Source organism: Chamaea fasciata, unplaced genomic scaffold, assembly GCF_029207755.1.
Source record: "Chamaea fasciata isolate MVZ Bird 193981 ecotype frontalis unplaced genomic scaffold, bChaFas1.0.hap1 SCAF_2, whole genome shotgun sequence".
Classification (NCBI taxonomy): Eukaryota; Metazoa; Chordata; class Aves; order Passeriformes; family Sylviidae; genus Chamaea; species Chamaea fasciata.
This window is the reverse complement of record NW_027094087.1, coordinates 42,710,675-42,731,700: the sequence shown is the minus strand read 5'-3', so window position 1 is coordinate 42,731,700 and position 21,026 is coordinate 42,710,675. Positions and strand designations below refer to the sequence as shown.

The window sequence follows — 21,026 nt, the reverse complement described above, 5'->3', positions numbered from 1 at the left end:
GGAAACAACCAAACAGCAGATGTAATGCTTCACTGCAGCAGCTGGAAGCCATTCAAACCTGGAATTGGGCCTTAACACCAGGCACAGTGAAACATACATCAAGAGATTGCTGCACTCAATCTCTTCAGCAAGAGGATCGAAGTAGCAAAAATCAAATCCTTTGCAAGAGAAATGCTTTTTTGCTTTTCCAGATTTCACATTATTCTACATAAAGTATTGCTGTCAAGTGTTGACAAAGCCATGCAAGCAGCAATACTGCATGGCAACTACACAATCAGTGTTCTCTTTCTCAAGCAGACAGGCACATGGCACACAGGGTTGAAATTTCTGATTTTATCAGAGCTTTTCTTTTACACATCCAGAGCTAGCATCAACGATCAGGAATAAACACACACAGGAATGTTTGGCAAGGTGGAAAAACTATTCTCTGTTGAGCAAAAGTTACAAAACAGAAAGAGCATCCCATGATGTGGACAAGACTTCACACCACAATTTCTTTTTTCATTCAAGTATGAAATTCCACTTGCCAGACTGCTGTACTGCACTGATGTCTTACTTTAATAATTGAATAAAATTAATTGTCAGTTAGTCTTGGCAAATTTTTCTACACTGCTTAGCAAGCCTACCAAAAAAGACCAGTGCTATCAGAATTCAAATTACTTCCAAAAGAATACAGACCTCAGGCAGAAGGAAGAAAGAAGGTCAAATTTATTTGGTAAGACAACGATAGTAGATAAACTTAGAGAAAGTGTATGAAACAATCCCCGAATACTTTTAATTACATAACTTCTCAAAGAAATGTCAGTCTTTTGGCTCATTAATGCCTCTTTTTCACAGTATATTCCAAATGGAGAAAAATCTGGGACACAAGGTCTGGACATTCTACGACTGCTAAAAGCCTCTCCATATTTTAAGATTTGATCGCTCCTTTACAAACTATTTCTTAATTATTCACTGAATCTACAGTTCATACTGAACTACAGTCATACTGAAACAAATGTATGAACCAGCCTTTCTTCTCATAAACTAGGAAGGGCATTATTAATTCTCAGGAATTCATAAGATGCCACTCAGACCACAATCCTACTATGACTGCAGTTGCAGATTTTTTTTTTACTCTAGTGCTACCATTTCACACACTCATCTGGAATAAGAAATGTGCAAGGTTTTCTGATAAAGACAGAAAAAAAGCAGGTAAGTTATTTAGTAAGATTTCATAAATCCTAACAGACAACACTAAAAACACACTAACACCACAATGTAGACATCAGACTATGGAAGCCTTTAAATGGCAACAACAATTCAGCTGACAAACCAAACAATCCTGTTTCATATTTTGGTGTGAAATCCAATGACTTCTTAAGAGCAAGCTCGTCTAGAAAGACATTTGAAATCAGCTTCTAAAGGCAATACTGAAACCAAGGGAGTGTTTTATCAAAGTACAGCTGACAGTTCTATTCCTCAACTGAAACAGACATCAGCATTCCCTAACACTGATTAAGGAATGCATAGAAGTAACTAAACAAATGACCTATAATGCTCAAGTACCTTCATTAATTTAGTAGCAAGTTCACAAGGACTTTCAGGAAATAAATTAAAAGAGTAAAACTGCAAAGAAATAACACTGTTTGGCTTCAAGGGGAATACCCCTTTTGTTTCTAGTGAATAATGAAGACCAAACATTAATTAACATTTTAAATTAATTTAAATGAATGGTATAACAGACTTAAAATACTGCCTCTTCTACGGCTTGTTAACTGTGCTTATACAAAGACCTGGAGTGTGTTTATATTAACATGAGTTTATATTAACATTTCTCTCATGCCAGTAGAGGCAAACCTTACTTTGCCTCTACTGGGATGAGAGAAAAACAGGACATCTCTCAACTCTTTAGAAAGAGCGAATCTTAGACACTCAAAGCAAAATCTATCCTTGCAAAAAACAAATGTAAGACCACTAAAATCTTTACATTTTTAAGTAAAAGTGTGAGAAATACTCCTAATTTGCTCCTATAAGATTGCTAGTCCTTTTTAAAACATGAGCCATCTGTAAAGAATCTGAGGTCACATCTGCTGAACTGCTGCACAACAATTTCACACAAGTTACTGATTCAATCTGATATTAACTTAATACATTTACTAAATATAGACATATTCCATTAGCGAACTACTTCAGAATTATTTGAACATATAAAAACACAGCACAGAGATTACTTTTACTGTAGAACAGGCTCAGACAAAGACTTAAAATAGGTTGAAAAAGGTTAAATACTCCCAGAAGCCATTTCAAGAAAAGAAATACGTATTACTTGCCTAGCAATATATGATATATCCACCTTTAACATTTAAAATGTTTTCAGAAGACAGGCTGAGCTACCATTTGAAACCAGGAGAAATCACATCAACTGGAAAGATTCAAATCTGAACTAATAGGCTTTCCAGGTGATCTGATTAATAACCAAAATGAACAGAGAAATTGCATTTGCTGTGCTATTTACTTTACCAGCCAGCTTTATTCCTCTCCATTTAGGAGTTCAAATGCCTGGCATTCTATTAATAATAAGGAGGACCAAGCTATTCAAGACTTCACGGGTCAGAACCAAGGAGAAGGAGAACGAAGAGGATGTCATGGCTGCAATCTAATAATTCAGAAGACCAATGCAGTCTTCCAAAAGGAAAAGGAACCTCCACATTGCAGTTCCAAACCCTGGAGGCTCCTTGGCACCTGAGCCACCCTGACACCTGCTCAGAGGGCAACACAGTGGAGCACAAGCAACAAGGTTTTTTAGAGTGCATTAAAAACCCTTTCTCCAAGTTAGCTGGCTTAGCCAACTCTGATAGACACTCTACTGGAATTGCTACTCATGCATATGCAAGTACATTCACTTCTCAGGTGAGTGAAGGTCAACAGCTGGCTTGGCTGCAGAATGAGAAAAGATAGCTCAAGATCCTAGAAGAAATGAGGATGATGACTAAGAGAACAATGACCCTGGACTTTGAAAGGGGAGACTGCAACTTCTTCAGAAAGCTGTATGGCAAAAGTTTACAGAAGAAGTTACAGAAGCTCCGGAAGGGACAGCTGGATCTCAGGTGGCTGAGGGAGAGCTCAATGAGGAACACCCAAACTCTGCAAATGACTGGAGGGAACGCTGGGGTCTCTATGAGCAATAACACACAAGGTTGACATTAACCAGGTAACAGCATGAGAAACAGTAAGTCAGCTTACAGATGCGTGAAGACTGGAAACAACAGGGGAAAAAAAATTAGGAGCCATCTTTTTAGTTAGGAGATTAGCATGTAGAAGAGTATAAAGCCAGAAGGAGAGCCAAGAACCAACAAAGGGATGACACGCAAAGCCTGCAATGGGCACTGCCTGAGGATGAGACAGACAGCCCTGAGCAAGGTAACCAACAAAACCTTCTGCCCTGATCATGCAGTAAGGATCAGGCCAGGGGTGGGGATGAGAGTGCAGTGGGTGTTTTCCCTTGTTGGGGAAAGGACAAACAGATGTGGACAGATGGATCATGTACTCTGCTATAACCCATTTCAGTCCTGACAGCACCTGCAGCTACCTACTGCTTTTTAATACTGACCTGCAAGCAACACTTGCAAAACCATCTCGATACTAAGGAGTGTGTAACCAACATTTACCCAATAATTTGGCTCCAACTTGTTTTATTTATTCTCTATGTACCAATACAGGGAGAAACAGGAAAATATGCTGCATTTCTCCTGAAAGACATGATGACAGTTACAAAGTAAACTACCTTCCCTGGCAGCCACTTAGAACTGTGACTAACCTGTCCATCCAGCACATTCACCTGTGAAGATCTGCCTCTAGAGAATAGTATATATATATATATATATATACACGTGTGTGTGTGTGTGTGTGTGTGTGTGCGCGCGTGTGTGCGTGTGTTAGCAGTTAGCAACATAAAGTGCCTGAGAAAGAAAATACTTCAAAACACTGCCTCCTCTCCAGGAGACCAGACTAAGTAATTATTCCTTTTCACCCTGTTGTTTGTTTACATTTTCTTATGTTTTCAAAGCTGTCCTTCGCAATGAAAAGACAAATTTCTCTTTTTAATGCAAGCATTGAGCTTCCCCTTCATCAGACTTAAAGCCTGCCTATGTTAACACAAGGCTTTCACAAGTTTTCCTCCAGCAAATTATTCTTGATAGCGATGTATTAATGAGAGAATACTGGAGAGAATAGTAATGCACCACAGCTTAAAGGTGATCGATTGTTAGAATAGATACGTACGTGTGTGTGTGAGTGTGTGTACACATTTTTTATATTTTTTGTTTTATATATACTTTTTTTATATATATATATATATATATATATATATATATATATATATATATGATCTTATATAACATATAAAAATGAAAAGACTTGCTTTTTTGCAGACTCAATCACACAGAGCTAAAGAGAATCTCAGTGCACAGACATGTCAAGCAGGAGAGCAACAGCGAATGTGGGAACAGCCTGAATGCAAACCTGACAGGGGCATTAAGCAGCCTATTTTCTCTGCAGGATTTTTAGTGGAGTAACATCTATCAAGCTAGCAGTAAATCTCCATGGAAAGGCTGAAGTACTTTTCAGAAAACGCACACAGAAGGTAAAGGGAAGAAAGGATTTTCATTTCAGATTTTGCCGTAAGTTTATGTGCAGAACAGAAACCAAGGTTGCTTTTGGATGCAAAACTGAAACATACCAGATTTTGAGGGACATTAATATAAATGAAGATGACTGATCCATGTATCAGTGGCTGTGCACTGAACTGAAAGCTAGGGAACTGCAGGGTGTATATAGGGAGACTAGCAGTCTAGAGAGCAGGGAAGAAGAGCACCAACAAACTAGAAGAGAATCTCCAAATTATCTCCCAGATTTATTATCTTCTGACTTTTTGATTATGGCACCACATATTTCACGGCCTTGACTGAATCTCTCCTACTCTCACCAAACAACTCACTGGTTTCTTGCATTTTATTACAGGAATGACATTGGTAGCTTTCCAAAGCTAGGACTCGGAATTTTGATGAAGGTCCGAATGCTGGCACACAGACCTGAGAAGAACAGAACTGTAGACTTCTCCATCTACAGATACTAGATGGCACACCATGCTGAAATCCAGAAAGAGGCACTGGGATTCTGAAAATTCAGCATTACCACCATCTGCTAGTCTGTTTCTTACACTGGTTGAATTATGGTGTGCTTATCCCCCTAAGCCCTAATCTTCAGCTGCTATTCTTTACGTTCATAGCACAGTAAGACCTATGACAGATTTTAAAGATGCTGACAAACCACACAAGAGAAGGGGCAGGCATTGCATATAGCAAAATTTTTTGAGCTTTTGCTAGTTCTCCTTTTTCAAAATGTCTCAGTCCATGAAGTTAAAAACATCTTTTATAATAGGCTTATGTATCTTAAAAACCATAATAATGTTAATGGCAGCACGGGACAGAAAGACCAGGTGTTCCAGTCTAGTAATTTGTCACATTTTAGATCATTATGCCACTTGCTGGCAAGTTTGCCTTCTCTGTATGAAATTCCGCACATATCAAATTAATTTGCCATGAACCTTAGAACACCTTCCGGCTCCCTTACAACTACCCTATATCCCATGAGATTTCAAAAACTTCACATCTTAAAACAATTTCAGGGGGCTGTTATCTGTAAAGTCAACCTGTCAAAATTAATTTCCCTCCCATACAAAATATGGAATGATTCACATACATGTACAAAAATAGATGTAGCAAAATAGATGCCATTCAGTCTAGTCTAGATGCTTCATCTTTACCAAATGCACTGAATCTTCTGGAAAGTAACTGATGGCCATGGAGAAATGTCCGAATCACACCCAAAATGAAGCTGCAATATATCATCTTTAGATACTCCAATATCTTTTCAAATAATACACTTTACAGGTTGGTATTTAGCTATGAGGCTGAAGAGCAAATCAGGGGGAGGGAATAACACCAAAACATTATTCTCTATCCCTTTACTTCAGAAGTTAGGCCTTCTAGTGTATATAGCAAATGTACCTTCTGCTCTAAGTTATTCCTCTGTACAGCAATATATTGCTTTTACATATAATTTCCATTTAAAATGCTTTTGAAAATATGCAAAAGCTCAACATGAATATGAAACTAAATACATGAGAAGACTAGAAGTCCAATTCTGTGTGTTAACATAATCAAAACAGCTATTTAAAGACTGCAAAACTTCTCACGATACAGTTTTCATATTTTAAGTTGACCATACTTACAGGGCATATTCTGCTAGGGGCAATTTGAAAACATCAAATACTTCCTTGTTCTTCATTAAGTAAACTGAACGCAAGTAGGATACAAAACACTGAAAGAAAAATAAAAGCATTCAACAAAAAAACACCATTCAATTACCAACACAAGAAACAGACATTATATTGTTGTTCCAAACACAAAATAGAATTTCACTATTAAGTGGTCTAACATCGATTTCAGACTGAAATTCCTTTTAAAATACTCAACAGATAAAATTTATTGCTACTACAGGAGTGATGCAACTTCAAGTAGTCAAATATTTAATTTCATTCACATTGGCTGAATTGACTGAATTTCCCAACAGTATGTAATGTTATATTTTCCTAGAAAGGAAATACGACAGATTAATCAGAAGGAAACATCATTGTTTCAATTTGTTTTTTTTTCTCCTAGCTTTTCTGAATGTTGTTATGCTATTCCAATATCTAAATTATGTGGCACTTAGAACAGACTTTGTTGCTCTCTGTCTGAGGTGTCCTGACTTAATTTTAGCCATGAGCAGGAAGTTATTCAACTCAATATAACTGCCTTTCGCTGTGGTCTAAAATGATTTATATTACCTTGCATTTGCCATCAGCTCATCACGTGCACACAGTCAATGAATGTAACTCAGCTGACCAAGACAAATTCACTATACAACATCGACCAAGACCAGTCCAAAGTTGAAGTACCAATTAATCACAGACTTTCTCCAAAACAACTGGAAGCACTGCATAAGCAAATAACATAATCTTGTATTGTATTTTCCTGCCATCCTTCCCAAAAGGAAAGATTTTTATTCTTCTCATGCTTCCTTTACATAGTCTAGTTCTACCTAGCAGCAGCAACATAAATACTGGAATATTTCAAGTATCAGAAAAGATCCTTGGATTTCTGCTGTTCATAACCTTATTTCTAACACATGCCAGAACTCCTACCATGAGGCTTAAACCATCAAACACTAATAACAACAGCAAGTTATGTTCACAGAGTTATATTCAAGCATCCTATAATCACACCCTTGTTCTTTTATGTACAGGCATCTATTGGAGAAAACTACTGTATTAATAATTCATGTGGAATTTAAAAAAAAAATCTATTTCTTGTTAACCTCAGATAGAGAAGCAAACACCCAACAGTCAGGAGCATTGATGTCTTATGGGGATTCTTTAAATGCTTATAAGAAAAAAAACACTTCCAAAGGTGAAATGAAAGATAAGACATTATAAGCAATGTTATAAGCTCATTCTTTTCTCCTGAGTAAACTGAAATAAAAACTATTGATTGTAAGGTATGTAGAGCTAAGAGACATACTTTGCAAGCTGCCCATCAGTTCACTATAAAAGTAAATTTCCATTTGCTTGTTTTCCCTAATGCTGAGGGATCTGGGGTAAAGTTTTCTTCCTGATTATGTCCTTCAATTAATTTTAGCTGTGGAAAGTGTGAGCTTAATTCATTCAGCTGCTACCAAGATTGAGATGTAGAATAAAACACTTCCTTGCTCACACTGAATTAATAATCATTTTACCAAGGTAATTAGAAAGTTTAGGAAAAGGCTTCAAATTTGACAGATCTCATTAATCTATTGTTGTCTAGCAAGTGACAAAAATCCATGAAAGCCTCTTTTTTCTCTGCAGTGACAGATGTAAAAAAAAGTAGGTTACGAAAGAAGCATCCTTCCTGTGAATCTAAGATTTGCAGATCTGAATATCTACATGAATCACTACTTGCTATAGGGCTGAAATCTCATTATGTCGGTTGGATAACTGATAAAGCCATCTGCTTACCTTAATAGTATATATTTGGTACACATGGTCTAGAAATTAATAAACTATAAAGGCCAGAAAGAACACACCTTTTGCAGGCTTATCAAGTCCTACAATAACTAAGAATGAAACCAAACAAACACACAGAAGAATTGTTCTGCTCTACAAGAAGAGAAACCAAGCTATTTACTTTCATTTTTCAATTTGATTTCAGTGTGTTCACTTCAACCTCTCTCTAAAACTCCGTCATCTCAATTGGATTTTTTTCAGTTATTCTAAGACTTCCTCAGCCTGGGCACACACACTGGAGCCCAGGGAGAACAAATTTAAGTCAGTCTGAACTTTTTCCCTGCTATTTTACAACTGCTGCTGTCCCCTGCCATATCAGCTGTTTGGTATCACTTTCAAGGCTTTTTTTAAGTAACTGACCATTTCAAAAATATTATATGCATTATCTTCTATGGAAAATGTTATGGTTGGGCATCATTAGCATATTACAGTTCTTCTACAATAGTAGCTACAGGTCTCCAAAAGCACTGGAGATTATTGTACAAGTACTGGAAACACATAAGGAAAAAGTACCATGCCCTATGAATTTACTACCTCTAAATTTTGATTTATTGACCTATTTCCTGGATAACTATTTTAAATATTAAAATGTACACAATTCAATTGATGTGCTGTTTTGACAGTAATTCAAAAGTAACAGGGTGTGGCTGGAATCTCAGGCTGTAACACCCTGCACATCCCTCTGGGTGTGATGAAGAAATTAATGGACAGAGATCACTTCAGTGCCACAGAAACATTCGAACTAGCAAGAAAAACAGATTTTTTTTTTAAAATGTTTTCCAGAACTGGCTGAACTGACATATTAAATATTAAAATTACAAGAAATGCCAAAAGGCAGCATCAGTCCATGAGAAGAACTGCAAAGGTTTCAAAGGAGCCCAAATCTGATTCAAACTGTCTTTCCAAGCAATAGCAGGGGAGCCACGTCCTACCACATGAACCATGAAGTTTGTTGAAGCAAATAGTAATCAAGAACTTTCTATTTTCAAACAAAGCGAAAGCACCTTGAAGTAAATCAACAAGCTTAGAGGACACAGTAACTTAGGCCTCACGCCCTCAACACATGATGGTAGACTGCCATCCTAACTGAATTTCTGTCCATAGCTGTGCTGTTTCACTGCTACCTCATCTATTCAAGTTGGGAATTTATTTCTTACACTACAAATATCAAGAACTTGGCAGCTAGCAACAGACAGACTAGACAACATAACACCCATGCCCCTGAGAATTCCAGTATTTCAGATAAGGATCCAAGGTCAGGATTTCATTTGCATTAATTTTATTGTTTTATTCATATTGACTTCACATCACATTGATGGAAGACTACTTGGGCACTTTTGCATTGTACGTCTGAACATTCATAGTTAATCCTTATTAAGGAGGACACTACTACAATAAACCACTTGTCCATACTTCAAGTTTTTCAAAAACAGAGCGTGTTTACAGTTTGTCTGAAAGAATGACACTTCTCTGCTATCCATAATTAAAAACTGCAAAAGAAATGGCCTAAAAGGGTAATTACATGGCAATTAATTTTTTTCAAAACTAATTTAAGTTTGTATTTGCCATACTGACAGACAGCCCAGGTTTGATTTTATTCTTGGGCTCCTTTGAAACTTTATCATTATTTTCTTCTGCTCAATTCAGAATGATCCTTCTCTCCATTTTTAAGAGATCTTAAAAAGCCAAAGGCAGAAACAGAGGTTTGTTGGTGTTTTCATTACAAGTAAGATCATGCTGGATTCCTCTAACTCTCGTCCTCCCCCAGCCAGTTGCTCTGTCACTTCTGACATAAATTGGTGTAACTGCAACTTCCCATGGCAGCTGGAGGTGAATGTGACAAATCACCAATGCCTCTGGTTTGTGCAGAGCCAGGATGAAGCTGACACTGACATTCCACACTGCTTCAAGTAATGCTTTCTGCACTACAAAAACCTGGAATACCTAAACGCCAAAAATAGTTTTTAAAAGCATTCCCTTGGAACACTGCCTTAGACATTTTATTCACAAAGCTCCCACTGAGCTCCTCAGGCACTTTGATTTAAATCTCCTTGTGTAGGAAAGTAAGAATAGCATTCCTCTGACTCACTAAGTGTCCATACTGCAGCCCTCCAAGATAGGTCACATCACATAGCTTACCTCTGCAGCACAAAGAAACCACCATTCATCCATCCATCCCAAAGGGGTTTTAAGGTATCTGTGCCAGGAGGCATTGTAGAAGTGCTTATTCCACCCCATCAGCTATAAATGAAAGTTCAGGCAGACTAACTCACAGAGGACATCTACAGCCAGGTGAGATGAATCTCAAGAGTTTTAAACATTTCAACTTGACTCATTTCACATCCCAGTTCAAAAGAAAGTTTTAAACTCTTGGTTTCTCTAAGCTTTCACAATCCTCTTTTCATTTTACTCGACCACTCAGGTTTACCAGAATACCTTGAAGTGTCATTATTGACCACACTAGCTCACACAAATAAAAAGTCATTAACAATAATGCAGAATCTCTGCAATCATATATTTCTCAGGCTTTGGCATTTCTGGATTTCTCACCATGTGGCCTTTGGTTGTGCTCTTCTGATTTGACCTACATATATAAGAAAAAAATAACATGAAAGATTTGCCTATTCTCCTTCCAACTATGTTTCCCTGCATCTCAGTTTGAGCTTTTGATTTTGTATAGTTTTGAAGAGACTTTAAACAACTACAGAATCCACGGGCTAATGATAAACACAGTTCAAAAACAAAACCAAAACAAAACCCCAACAAACCAACCAGCCTCAGAAAACCAACATGTTGCAGTGCTTCAATAAAACAAGTAGTAAGCTCTATTCCAAAGAATTCATGGCCTAAAAATATTATAAAACCAGCAAAAGGTCAGGAAACACGTTTAGTGATGGCAGGAGGCAGTGCAGTTTCCAGAAATGTTTCACAGGCTACCTTTCACAGAAAGTATCTTTTACAACCAAGCTCATTCTCATCCAGGAACCTACTTAGCTATTTGAAGTTAAATCTAAACAAAAGTTAAAATGCTTTATTCAATGCATTGGATTTTACCCTGCGAAAGGACAAATTGTCACATTTATTCAAGATATATGACAATATTGATCAAGGTGGGCATGTTGAGGCCTGCATGGTTTCATATTTCTAATTTTTCAAGTCTATGTGATCTGCTATTTTTAAGTAACTTTTTTTTATTAGTAGCCTTATTTAGAAATTTTCTGTATCAGCTTTCCAAGAAACGCAGATTAGCTGAAGTCGAGGAGAAACTTCAGAGACCACCTAGTCCAAGCGTCTCCTCAAACCAAGATCAGCTAGGGCAGGCTGCTCAGGAAGGAACCCAGTTTTTAATAACCAGCATTTAGAGACTGCACAGCCTTGCCCTTCTGGTGTACAACCGCTCTCACAAGAAAGGCTTTGTCTGGGTTTAAATAGACCCTTTTATACAGAAATGTGTGCCTGTTGCCTCCTCTCCTGTCACTGGGCATCCCTCAGAAGTCTCTGGTTCTCTCTTATTTATGTTTCTCTCCTAATATAGGAAATTCTCCAAGTGCTCAATTATCTCTGGTGGTTCTTCAGTTCCAAACACTGCTTCCAGGGCATATCTGAGCTGGTCAGGTATTTGAACAGCAGTACTATTCAACTAACATGCCCCAAGAATTACAGTGTAGCAGCAGATGACTTACTTACCCTTTGAGCTTTCTCTTTTAACTCCTGATCTTGAGCTAAGAACGCTTGCATCCTCTTTTGGATGTCTGTAAGTTTTTCAGGATTAATTCTAATTTAAAACAAACAAACAAAAAAAGCTTTAATTATTAGAACATGCCAAAATAAGCACCTATTAGGTTCTCAGGAGTACCTCCACATCTATTGCATTGCTTTAATATGCACAGAGCTATTACCACTGAAATAACACAGAATGGAAACATATTAAAGATGAAGATTATCCTCCTCACACAAATAATGCAGAAAAGACAAGTAGCAGCTGTTTTATTCAGACAGTTTTCATGGAAAGTGGTGAAATTTCTTCCAAAGCAAAGCAGAAACCAGCAGAAAAGAACTTTTAGATTTTATAGAAATACTGCAAAAATACAGAAACAGCATAATGAATTATAGTATCACTTTATACTGAAATAAAAGTCTTCATAAGGAAATTGTCAGCATTTTTAAAAGTTTAAACAGGATTCATTGTGCCAGGAATACTGAAATTTAAGTACTCCATAGAAAGAATAGCCAGGTGAGCAATAATAAAGGACATTGGGATTAAACAGATTTAAGAGCTTCTCAAGTAAATAAAGAATATTGACTGCACCATAGAAATTGGCATTGAACCTACTAAAAAGACATACAGGTCCTCTCTCAGATTCTGAATTTTTAAACTTATTCCAGTGATACCTACATTATTGCAAACTTATTTGCCCAGATCTCATCTACTTTTGAGCTGCTTACTGCCACCCCAGTGTTTCATACAACCTAGCAAATCTTGTGGGAGGTTATTCTTACTGAATATGAAAACAAATACCAAACTTCATTCCCTTACAATTTCAATTTCTTCATTCTGTTCAGATACAGCCGGGGAAAACTACAGTGTACACAAGCACTATTAGCTACAGTTTTAGTGATCAAAAAACATGAGTTCTGGTTTTCAGACAGCACATAATTTGCTCTAAAAATGTAAAGGCATAAGACAGAAAAAAAGCAGCATGAAAAATTGAGTGAGCAACAAATTGACCAACAAACCTTTGAAATATAATGATACAAAAAGCAAGGAAGGGACAGCATGAGTTATAAAAAAATTAATATGAACACCAGTAGTAAGACAGTCCAGGAAAGCGTTGGATTGCTGCTAAGTTATGGGAAAGCTATTAAGAGATGACCTCAAAGCCCTTATATTAGCCAGTGCCTTTTTTCTGCATCTTCACTCAAAGTGGCAGCTGCAATCAGTCAGCTAACAACAGCTACAGCAGAGTGCAAGCTCACACCAGAATCACAAATCATGGGAGACCAAGTACTCTGATAAATCAGCTGGGTCAGAAGAAATTTGCTCCACAGCAACTAGAGAAAGTAAAAACCTTGGAGTTACAGTTGTATCTAATCATAAGAACTCATCTGAGATGAAGGCAAAAAAATCCTATCAAACAGGGCATGTAAATATGGTGCTCATATTCAAAAGGGGCAAGTTAAAGTTAAACAATTAACTTCTTCTTGATACCAAAAAAACCCAATCTGTAAGGACCTAAGAAAATAAGCAAACGCACTACCAGCTAACATAGCTTAGTCAGAAGCAAAATATAATTCATCAGTTTGATTATCCTCCACAGCAGCATTAGCAGGTTTCAAGAACGGGAAAGAAACAGCAGATGGTGTAGTTGGTGTCAGGAAAGCATCTGGCACTTGTACATTGTCATAAAATAGGGAAGCATGGTCTATGTGAAATCTTTAAGTAATGCAAAAATGGCCTTGGAGCACTAGTTAAAGAGTAGCTGAGACTGCCAACTACTCCCTGCTGCCACTGTCAAACTCAAAATGCTTATAAAGTTCCAATTTTCACCTGGACATGCTATTACTCATTATTTCTATGACCTGATTATTGGAGGAATATGATCCACTATTTATAAGAGACTATATGTCATTGATGCTCCAAGCAAAACAGTCAACAATTCTAGACAAAACACAGCAACAGCAGTTTAGTAGACTGCATATAAATTTTCAGTAATTTGAAATTTGCAAGAAAAGGGTTCGAAAAAGACAAAAACCCACAAGACACTTCACATTTAAAAGATGGCTAGATAATGTGGTATAAATCTAAGCAATGTCAACTAAGAACATGTACCCCAGGCACATTTTGAGCTTATGTGTTTGTTAATGAATAAGCAAATGTACAGCACTGACTATCAAAAAAACAGAAATAGTACTGAATTCTCTTTTCTCCAACTGTATCATGACAGTCACCCACTATCATCTTCCTCTCATGCTGAGATTCAAAAAAATGAGAAAGCTGGCAACTGTTAAATTGGATTTTGGCTTTAATGAGTATGATATTTCTTTATGACCAAATAAAACTCTTTACAATAAATTGTACACATGTGACTATTAGGAGAACACTGAAATGAATTATCATAATTTATAAGCTTGCCTCAACGGCTAAGAACCAGTGAGCTGAAACCAACTATGCAAGGGCCAGAAGGGGATTCTATAACATTGTCTGCCATTTCAAGTAGGCTGGTTATTTCTTACTTTGTGATCACATATCTTACCTTTAAGGAGCAGCACAGCTTTCTGAAGCTACAGTTTTGCCTACCAGCTGCATATATGGCCACACTTGACTGTGCCATGATGTAAACATGAACCTAGCTTGCTCGGCCTTATGAACTGACCAGACAGCAATCTCCAAATTTCCTGGTTGATACAGTTTGATTTCCTCTCATTTTCCCTGGTTTTAATACTAGGATACAAGCACCGTTTTAACTAGCCATTGTCTTTTCCCCACTCTCCTCCAAAACAGAATTTAAGCAAGAAAGATCAACAACCACCTAAAAGACCCTGTTGCCCCGAGGTAGCAAAACAGTCTTCCTTGTTCACCCAGCTTCCAAGCAGCAGGTTTTGCCCTATGCTCTCAGTCCTGAAGGTGGCTGTGGTTACACTGGACAACCGGAAGGCTGGAGGGAGGGGGAAGGGCTGCACCTAAGGCAGGCTCACCCCGGCAGATCACACACAGGTGTATAACCACGCTGATTAGTGACATCAATGTGTTGTCTTACAGTAACTATGGCAACTGGGAGGCAGCAAGGTTTAACAGATCCCCTATATTAATACTGCCAACGCGTGGAATACACATCCAAGTATTACCCACTGGGAGAAAGAAAAAAGAAGGAAAAAAGAGGTGGCTTGTTGCCGTTACCGCTCTTTTCCTCAAAAAACAACTTTTTTTTTGCCATAATATTAAAGAAAGCCGTATTACATCATGGGTATCTTCATAACTGCACTTCTTTTGGTAAAATTTTCTAGACACAAAATCTAACACCTGAGGAAGCAGCTCTTATCTTTTTACCCTACAAAGTTGGATGCAACAAAGTAACCTCAAAATGCTATCAAAAATAATTGAAGTTTACAGCTTGCATGGAAAACTTTGAGATTACAGACTCCTTTAAAAAATGTACATACCACTTAATACTTTCAGAGTACCTTTTTGCCATATTTGAATCCTCTAAGATATATTTACTACTTCATATTTTGCACTTTCTCTTGCTCTGTTCGAACAATTAAGAAGTTATGTACTGTTAAAAGCACTACCTATAAATTGGCAGCTTGTGCTGATTAGAAAGGACTTGTTTACTGAAAACCTTTACAGGCAACTTAGATCTAAAATTGAAAATTAAGAAAATTAAATTTAGGCTCTTTTGCCTAGTCTTTCAAACAGGTATCAAGGAAAAAGAAAAGTTCTTCTTTTCTCTAATTTAAAGTTATGAAGCTGTTTTAAAAGATCTGTCCATATATAATAAAAGAACATTAAAAATAATTTGCAAACCAAAAACTACAAAATAAGAAAAATAACAGAGTTCTTATGACCACTATATCAGACAACAGATTAATAAGAACAGCAAAACAAACACTTGAATAGACAACAGTGTTTAGAAGTAAGCTTTTGATAAAAAGCTTTCAGAGAGAGTTTCAGAAACCTCAAGAGTTAAACTCTGCTGGCAGTAAGCAATGCTCATTATCTTCTAATTCCCAAGTTAGAATTCTTAAGAATCTATAATTAGGTGAATAAGCACAAACAACAGGAGAAGACTTCACCACAAGACCTGGAACATGATCCAAAGGGTTCATGCAACTTCTTAAACAATTTATAAACTGACAAAACACACTGGGGTTGTATTAATTGGGAAACTGGCTAGAAGTAAACAGCATGAAAAAATCTGTAGTTAAAACCTTCTGGAATCAAATTGGTTTGCAATCCACAAGTAATAACTTTTTAAGGATTTTAGTTAGCCTCTTACAAGGACAATGTAAGTCTTTTAAATCTTAAGACACTAGGTAGACCATTCTAAGTGAAAGCACTCCCCTTCATTATGATGTTATAAATTCTATTAAAGTTTGTTTTGAAGAGTGAAAAACTGGATCTTACGGCAGGCTGTTAAGATATGTTATCAATCAAAACTCTTGACTTTTTAAATAATCATTCCAATTAAGAATATGACTTAAATGTATTTATAATACGTATGTCCTAGTGGCTTGGTACAAGAATGAATTTTTGGGGTACTGTTAAAAAAAACCAAAAAACAAACCAGCAAAAAAAACCCCACAACCACAACAAAAAAACCTCAGAATTTTCCATTAAAGTAACATCAAATTAACAACAATACGTTAAGAAATGCAGCCATGAATGTCTCTCCAGAGACCCATCTAACTTGGATTATAAATATAATATGCATTTATTGGTGGTGAAATATTTGCCCTATTAAAATTGGATTAATATCCCTGTACAAAACCATGGATTTCTATTTACATGGATAAATACAGCCTAAAGAGGTTTTTTACTGCTTCCTTTGATAAGTTGTTCAAACAATTAACACCATTACTTACGAAGTTAAAAGCTTAGCCGACAAAGAAAGGGGAAATATTTATTATGTGCATGAGATCAGACATTTATTTACTGAATATAAAAGTAAGATAAACTACTTGAGTAACTACCATTTTAAGAAGGAAAATGATGAAGTTTGGAAAGAGAGGATTTACTGCAGTGGTTATACAATAGATCCTTTTAAAGCACTGTGATGCTTAAGGGAAGAGAAATATCAGACTTCAGTTTCTTTACTGATATTATCCACATTCATTTGGTGAGGTTTTGTTCGAGTTTCTCATTAAGTACTTGTTGGACTGCATGCTAGTACATATTTCACTGTTTTAGCAAAAATTGTTCATGTTTGAAGTTCAGGCACATCCTGTATGGATTTGATACATGTGTTTAACCAGGAAAGGTGGATTTATTTCACCACCTGCTGTGTACTCAATTTGTTACACAGAAATAGCAATTACAAGTACAGTTCAGAAGAGCCTTTGAAATGGCATATCCTATATAACAAAAATACTTTAAAAAATAAAAATGAAACCTTAAATCCAGCAAGTGCTATATGCACTGTTTCTATTCTCTGAAGAAATGTCAACCTGTAAATGTTGAGCAAACCTGAAGATTAAGCAATGAAGTGTAAATAATCACCTAAAGTTTCATCCTAATTTGATTTCTTCTCAAAAACCATTGTTCTACAGAGAACTTCAGTGCAGTTAATTCTCTTCTTTGCTTAGGTATCTGTATCTTCACATGCAAGCCACAGCTTTTCAAAATAAAACAGTTCCTAGCTTTGCTCATACCCACTCATACAGAAACTTATATTTTCTACCTTGTCATTCTTCTCAGATTTCTTCTACCTCTGCTGTACTATTTTTGGCATGGTGTGACCTGAACTTTCTAAGTGTTAAAAATTGAGTCAGGCTCAAGTCACATTTTCTGGCTTGTTTTCAATTCTTCTTCCATATTTCCTTCACATTCTCTTTTCTCTTCTAATTCAACATCAGACTGACAGGCTCAAAACCCAGTAAACTCCTTCCTATCTATAGCTGCAAAATAAGAAACTACCATCAATTCTTTCAGTGGTAGTCTTTTTTCTTTTCCTAATATTTTTACAGTTAGGGTTTTTGTGTTTCCTACATATCCATTACTCTGCATTTCACAGAAAATGGAAACATGCTTTTTTATTTTTACCTGGTGTTGTTATATTCTGCAACTCCTTCAAAGTCAATTCTATTGGTACAGATAGCATAGCGCCTTAGAGGTTTCTCTTGGAACCCCCTTTTTAAGTATGTACAATGACCATCTTTTACTTCCTATCCTTCAACTAACTGATTCAGAAAGGTCATGACAAATTGGAGAGATAGTCCAGAACTAAAAAAAAGACAGATAAAAGAAACAAAAATGATAACAGCAATAAACACATACAGGGACAGATTAAAGAAATTGTAATTGTTTAATCTGCAAAAAAGAAACAGAGCATTATCATGTTCAATTACATAAAAAGTAGCTGCAGAGAGAGAATACATCACTTTCCATATATTCTTGGCACAAGACAAAAGAAATACTCCATTTAAATTATGTACAAGTCTTATCAGACACTTGAAGAAAAAAATGTTAATGGTAGTAACTGCTGAGTACGGATGAGGTCTCTTTGGGAAATTGTGAACATTTTAATTGGCATATGATAAGAATGATTTGTGCAGCATCCTGCCTTTGGGAACAGCAATAAAATAGGTAACCTCTCAAGGTCTTTTCCTTCTACAACACTACCAAAAGTAATTCATTTCTCTGATTTGTCCAGCTCCAGGCAATTAAAGCACTTTATCAAGATTGTCATAGACTCATCACACATTACTCTTGCAGAAAGAAGGCTGAATAACAGACAGGCCATTAGCTACATACTTGATTTCACTGATAGGTACTTTCCTCTGTGCCAGCTGTTCCACCATGCCTTTTTCTTCTGAAGGAAGTAATACTAACAAAGCTTCACCACCTTCTTTGTACCTGATCAGAAGAGGGAAAGAAAAAAAAAGCCTCAAACAAACATGAAAAAATTACAGGTTTTGCTGATGATTTCAATAGCCAATGAGAATTTACATTTGATTCTTTATAAGCAGTCCAAAGAACAGACAAAACCTCCCACATAACAAATGGAAAAGAAGAGGCAAACCAATTAAGTGACTTGCCAATACCCCTACTTGAGCTGATTTTAAAACTATGCCTAGAGTTCTAAACATCTGGGGCTAAGACATGGACTCCGATCAGTGAATCTTTTCTTTCCTTGATTTGAAGTATTAGTGGTAAACAAATGGCACTGGATCGAAGTGTACTTCAATTACAGTACTAGAAAATCCATCTACTTGAATTCACCCTTTGCCAATAGGCAAGGTTGAACACTGGGTAAAAACTGATTCTCTTTGTATATCCTGCAATGCAAAGAGGGAAGGGCTATGAAAGGGTAAGTGCCTCGGTCTCAAATTACAACTCCAAACATATTCAGTAAAGGCTAACAGGTCACAGAGACATCACTGAAAGAAATGCATAGAAACAGGAGCTCTTTCATTTACAGCAGCAGTTTCCAGGTGCAAAAGAAAAGATACAATCAGACTGATCCCATAAGAAGGTATCTAGCATTCACTCTTCAGAGCATTAACAGCTCTATCAAATGTAGATGAGCTGGTAATTACTCAAGATACATGGCTAGCAAAGACATTAAAAAAATCAGCTAATTTATGCTTAAAGCATCTTCTTGATCATTTTATTCTTGTGCAAGAAAACATCAGATCCTGCTTTTGGCACCTTTTTGCTTCAGGACCTTCATGTAGGAAAAAGTACCCAAAAGCATTAATAAACAAACAACACAATGGGTTTAAGTTCTACTGAAGAAGTGGGTGCTGATGAGCTTGTATGCACCAAGTCTGTACCTACTGTAGTATGTGCACTGTTTCCTTGTCTATATTTACAAATACTTCTTAAGAGTACAGATTGATGAGCAAATACTGCACAGTCCTTCATTACAAAAAAAAAAAAAAAATTCCAACTGAGTTTCAGAAATATGCCAAAATTGGACAGAATTCAACTCATAACCAACTGATACGAGGAATGTGTAGGACAAAGCAAAACAAGACTGGTTAAGTTGCTCTGTAGAGCAGCTTTGAAATCGCTTCTTTAGGGAGGCCAGGGACAGCAGAAGGATGCTCTCAAGCACACCAAACAAGAATCATACCATTAACTGACAAAAATAATTTCTGGTGGAATACAGGGAGTCCACATTTCTCCAAGGATAAACAGTTATCACTTGGCAAAAACAGTACTGCAGAATTGTTTGAAAACTATAAACACTATCTGTCACAGCACAGTAAGCAATGCAAGTAGCAACAAAATCTGCAGTTAAAACAGTCTGACAGCTTTTATTACAGCTTTCTGCTTTCATTTGATGAATTTGAAAAATCACAACAAAATGCTCTTGGATGCCCGGAATTTTTTTTTCCCCAATGCTATATATGATGGGTTTGGATACCAACTTCTAAAGATAATCTACACGTGTCTAGTAAATGTTTTCATCATGAAATTTTAAGCTTTCCATTCTAGATTTTGGAATTTTACATGAAAATAAAATTGACATGAGAAGAATCTCTGTTACATGCCAACATCATGTAAATTAACATGGATTATACATGGACTGATAAGAGTACTTTGGTACTGTACAAAAACTATACTCATTTAAATCCATTTCATTAGCAGACCTAAAATGTTCTTAATACAAAAATATCAGCTTGTACAATCTTTTCTAGAAAGAGTTCTAATGCAATACATATGTTTAGTTTAAGGCAATTTATTATCTTTACCAAGCATGTTGTCACTGCTGACCAAACATCCCATGAATGTTTGCACCCTTTATACAATAATTAAGGTTGGGAACAATTTGCTTACATAGACCAAGTGCACCTTTCACAAAAGTTCTATATATATCAACCCAACCAAATTAAAAATGATACATCCACAAGGTGGGTGCCTGTCAGACACCGGCACCACCCTGAACAAGCAATGAAATCCTGGAAAGCCACTGAACCTTAAGAGGACTTTGCATTTTATTGTAAAAATTGATGATCATACTATCAATACAGCCAATTATTCATCAAAAGAACCTGAGCTGTCAGAGCACTGTTGGAAAGAAGGATGAAAACACCGTCTTTTATGTACCAGACAGGAAGACAGAGAGAATATTGCTGCCAATACCAGTCTCACCAATTTAGAGTACAGAATAACACAGTTCTGCTTTCCTCTCCAAAGCAAAAGACATAAAAGGAAAGGCTCCAACAAGAGCTACAT

General features: G+C 36.6%; 1 protein-coding gene across 3 annotated transcripts in view; it reads right to left on the bottom strand.

The window, feature by feature from the left end:
• The window catches only part of DDX10 (DEAD-box helicase 10), a 161,126-nt gene that overhangs the window by 116,058 nt on the left and 24,042 nt on the right, over positions 1-21,026 (bottom strand). For all 3 annotated transcript variants that reach the window (XM_066175800.1, XM_066175799.1, XM_066175801.1), the window contains exons 10-12: positions 18,597-18,698; positions 11,813-11,900; positions 6,275-6,363 (exon numbers count right to left, since the gene is read on the bottom strand). In XM_066175800.1, coding sequence (XP_066031897.1) covers positions 6,275-6,363; positions 11,813-11,900; positions 18,597-18,698 — 279 coding nt within the window. The remainder of the gene's footprint in view (positions 1-6,274; positions 6,364-11,812; positions 11,901-18,596; positions 18,699-21,026) is intronic.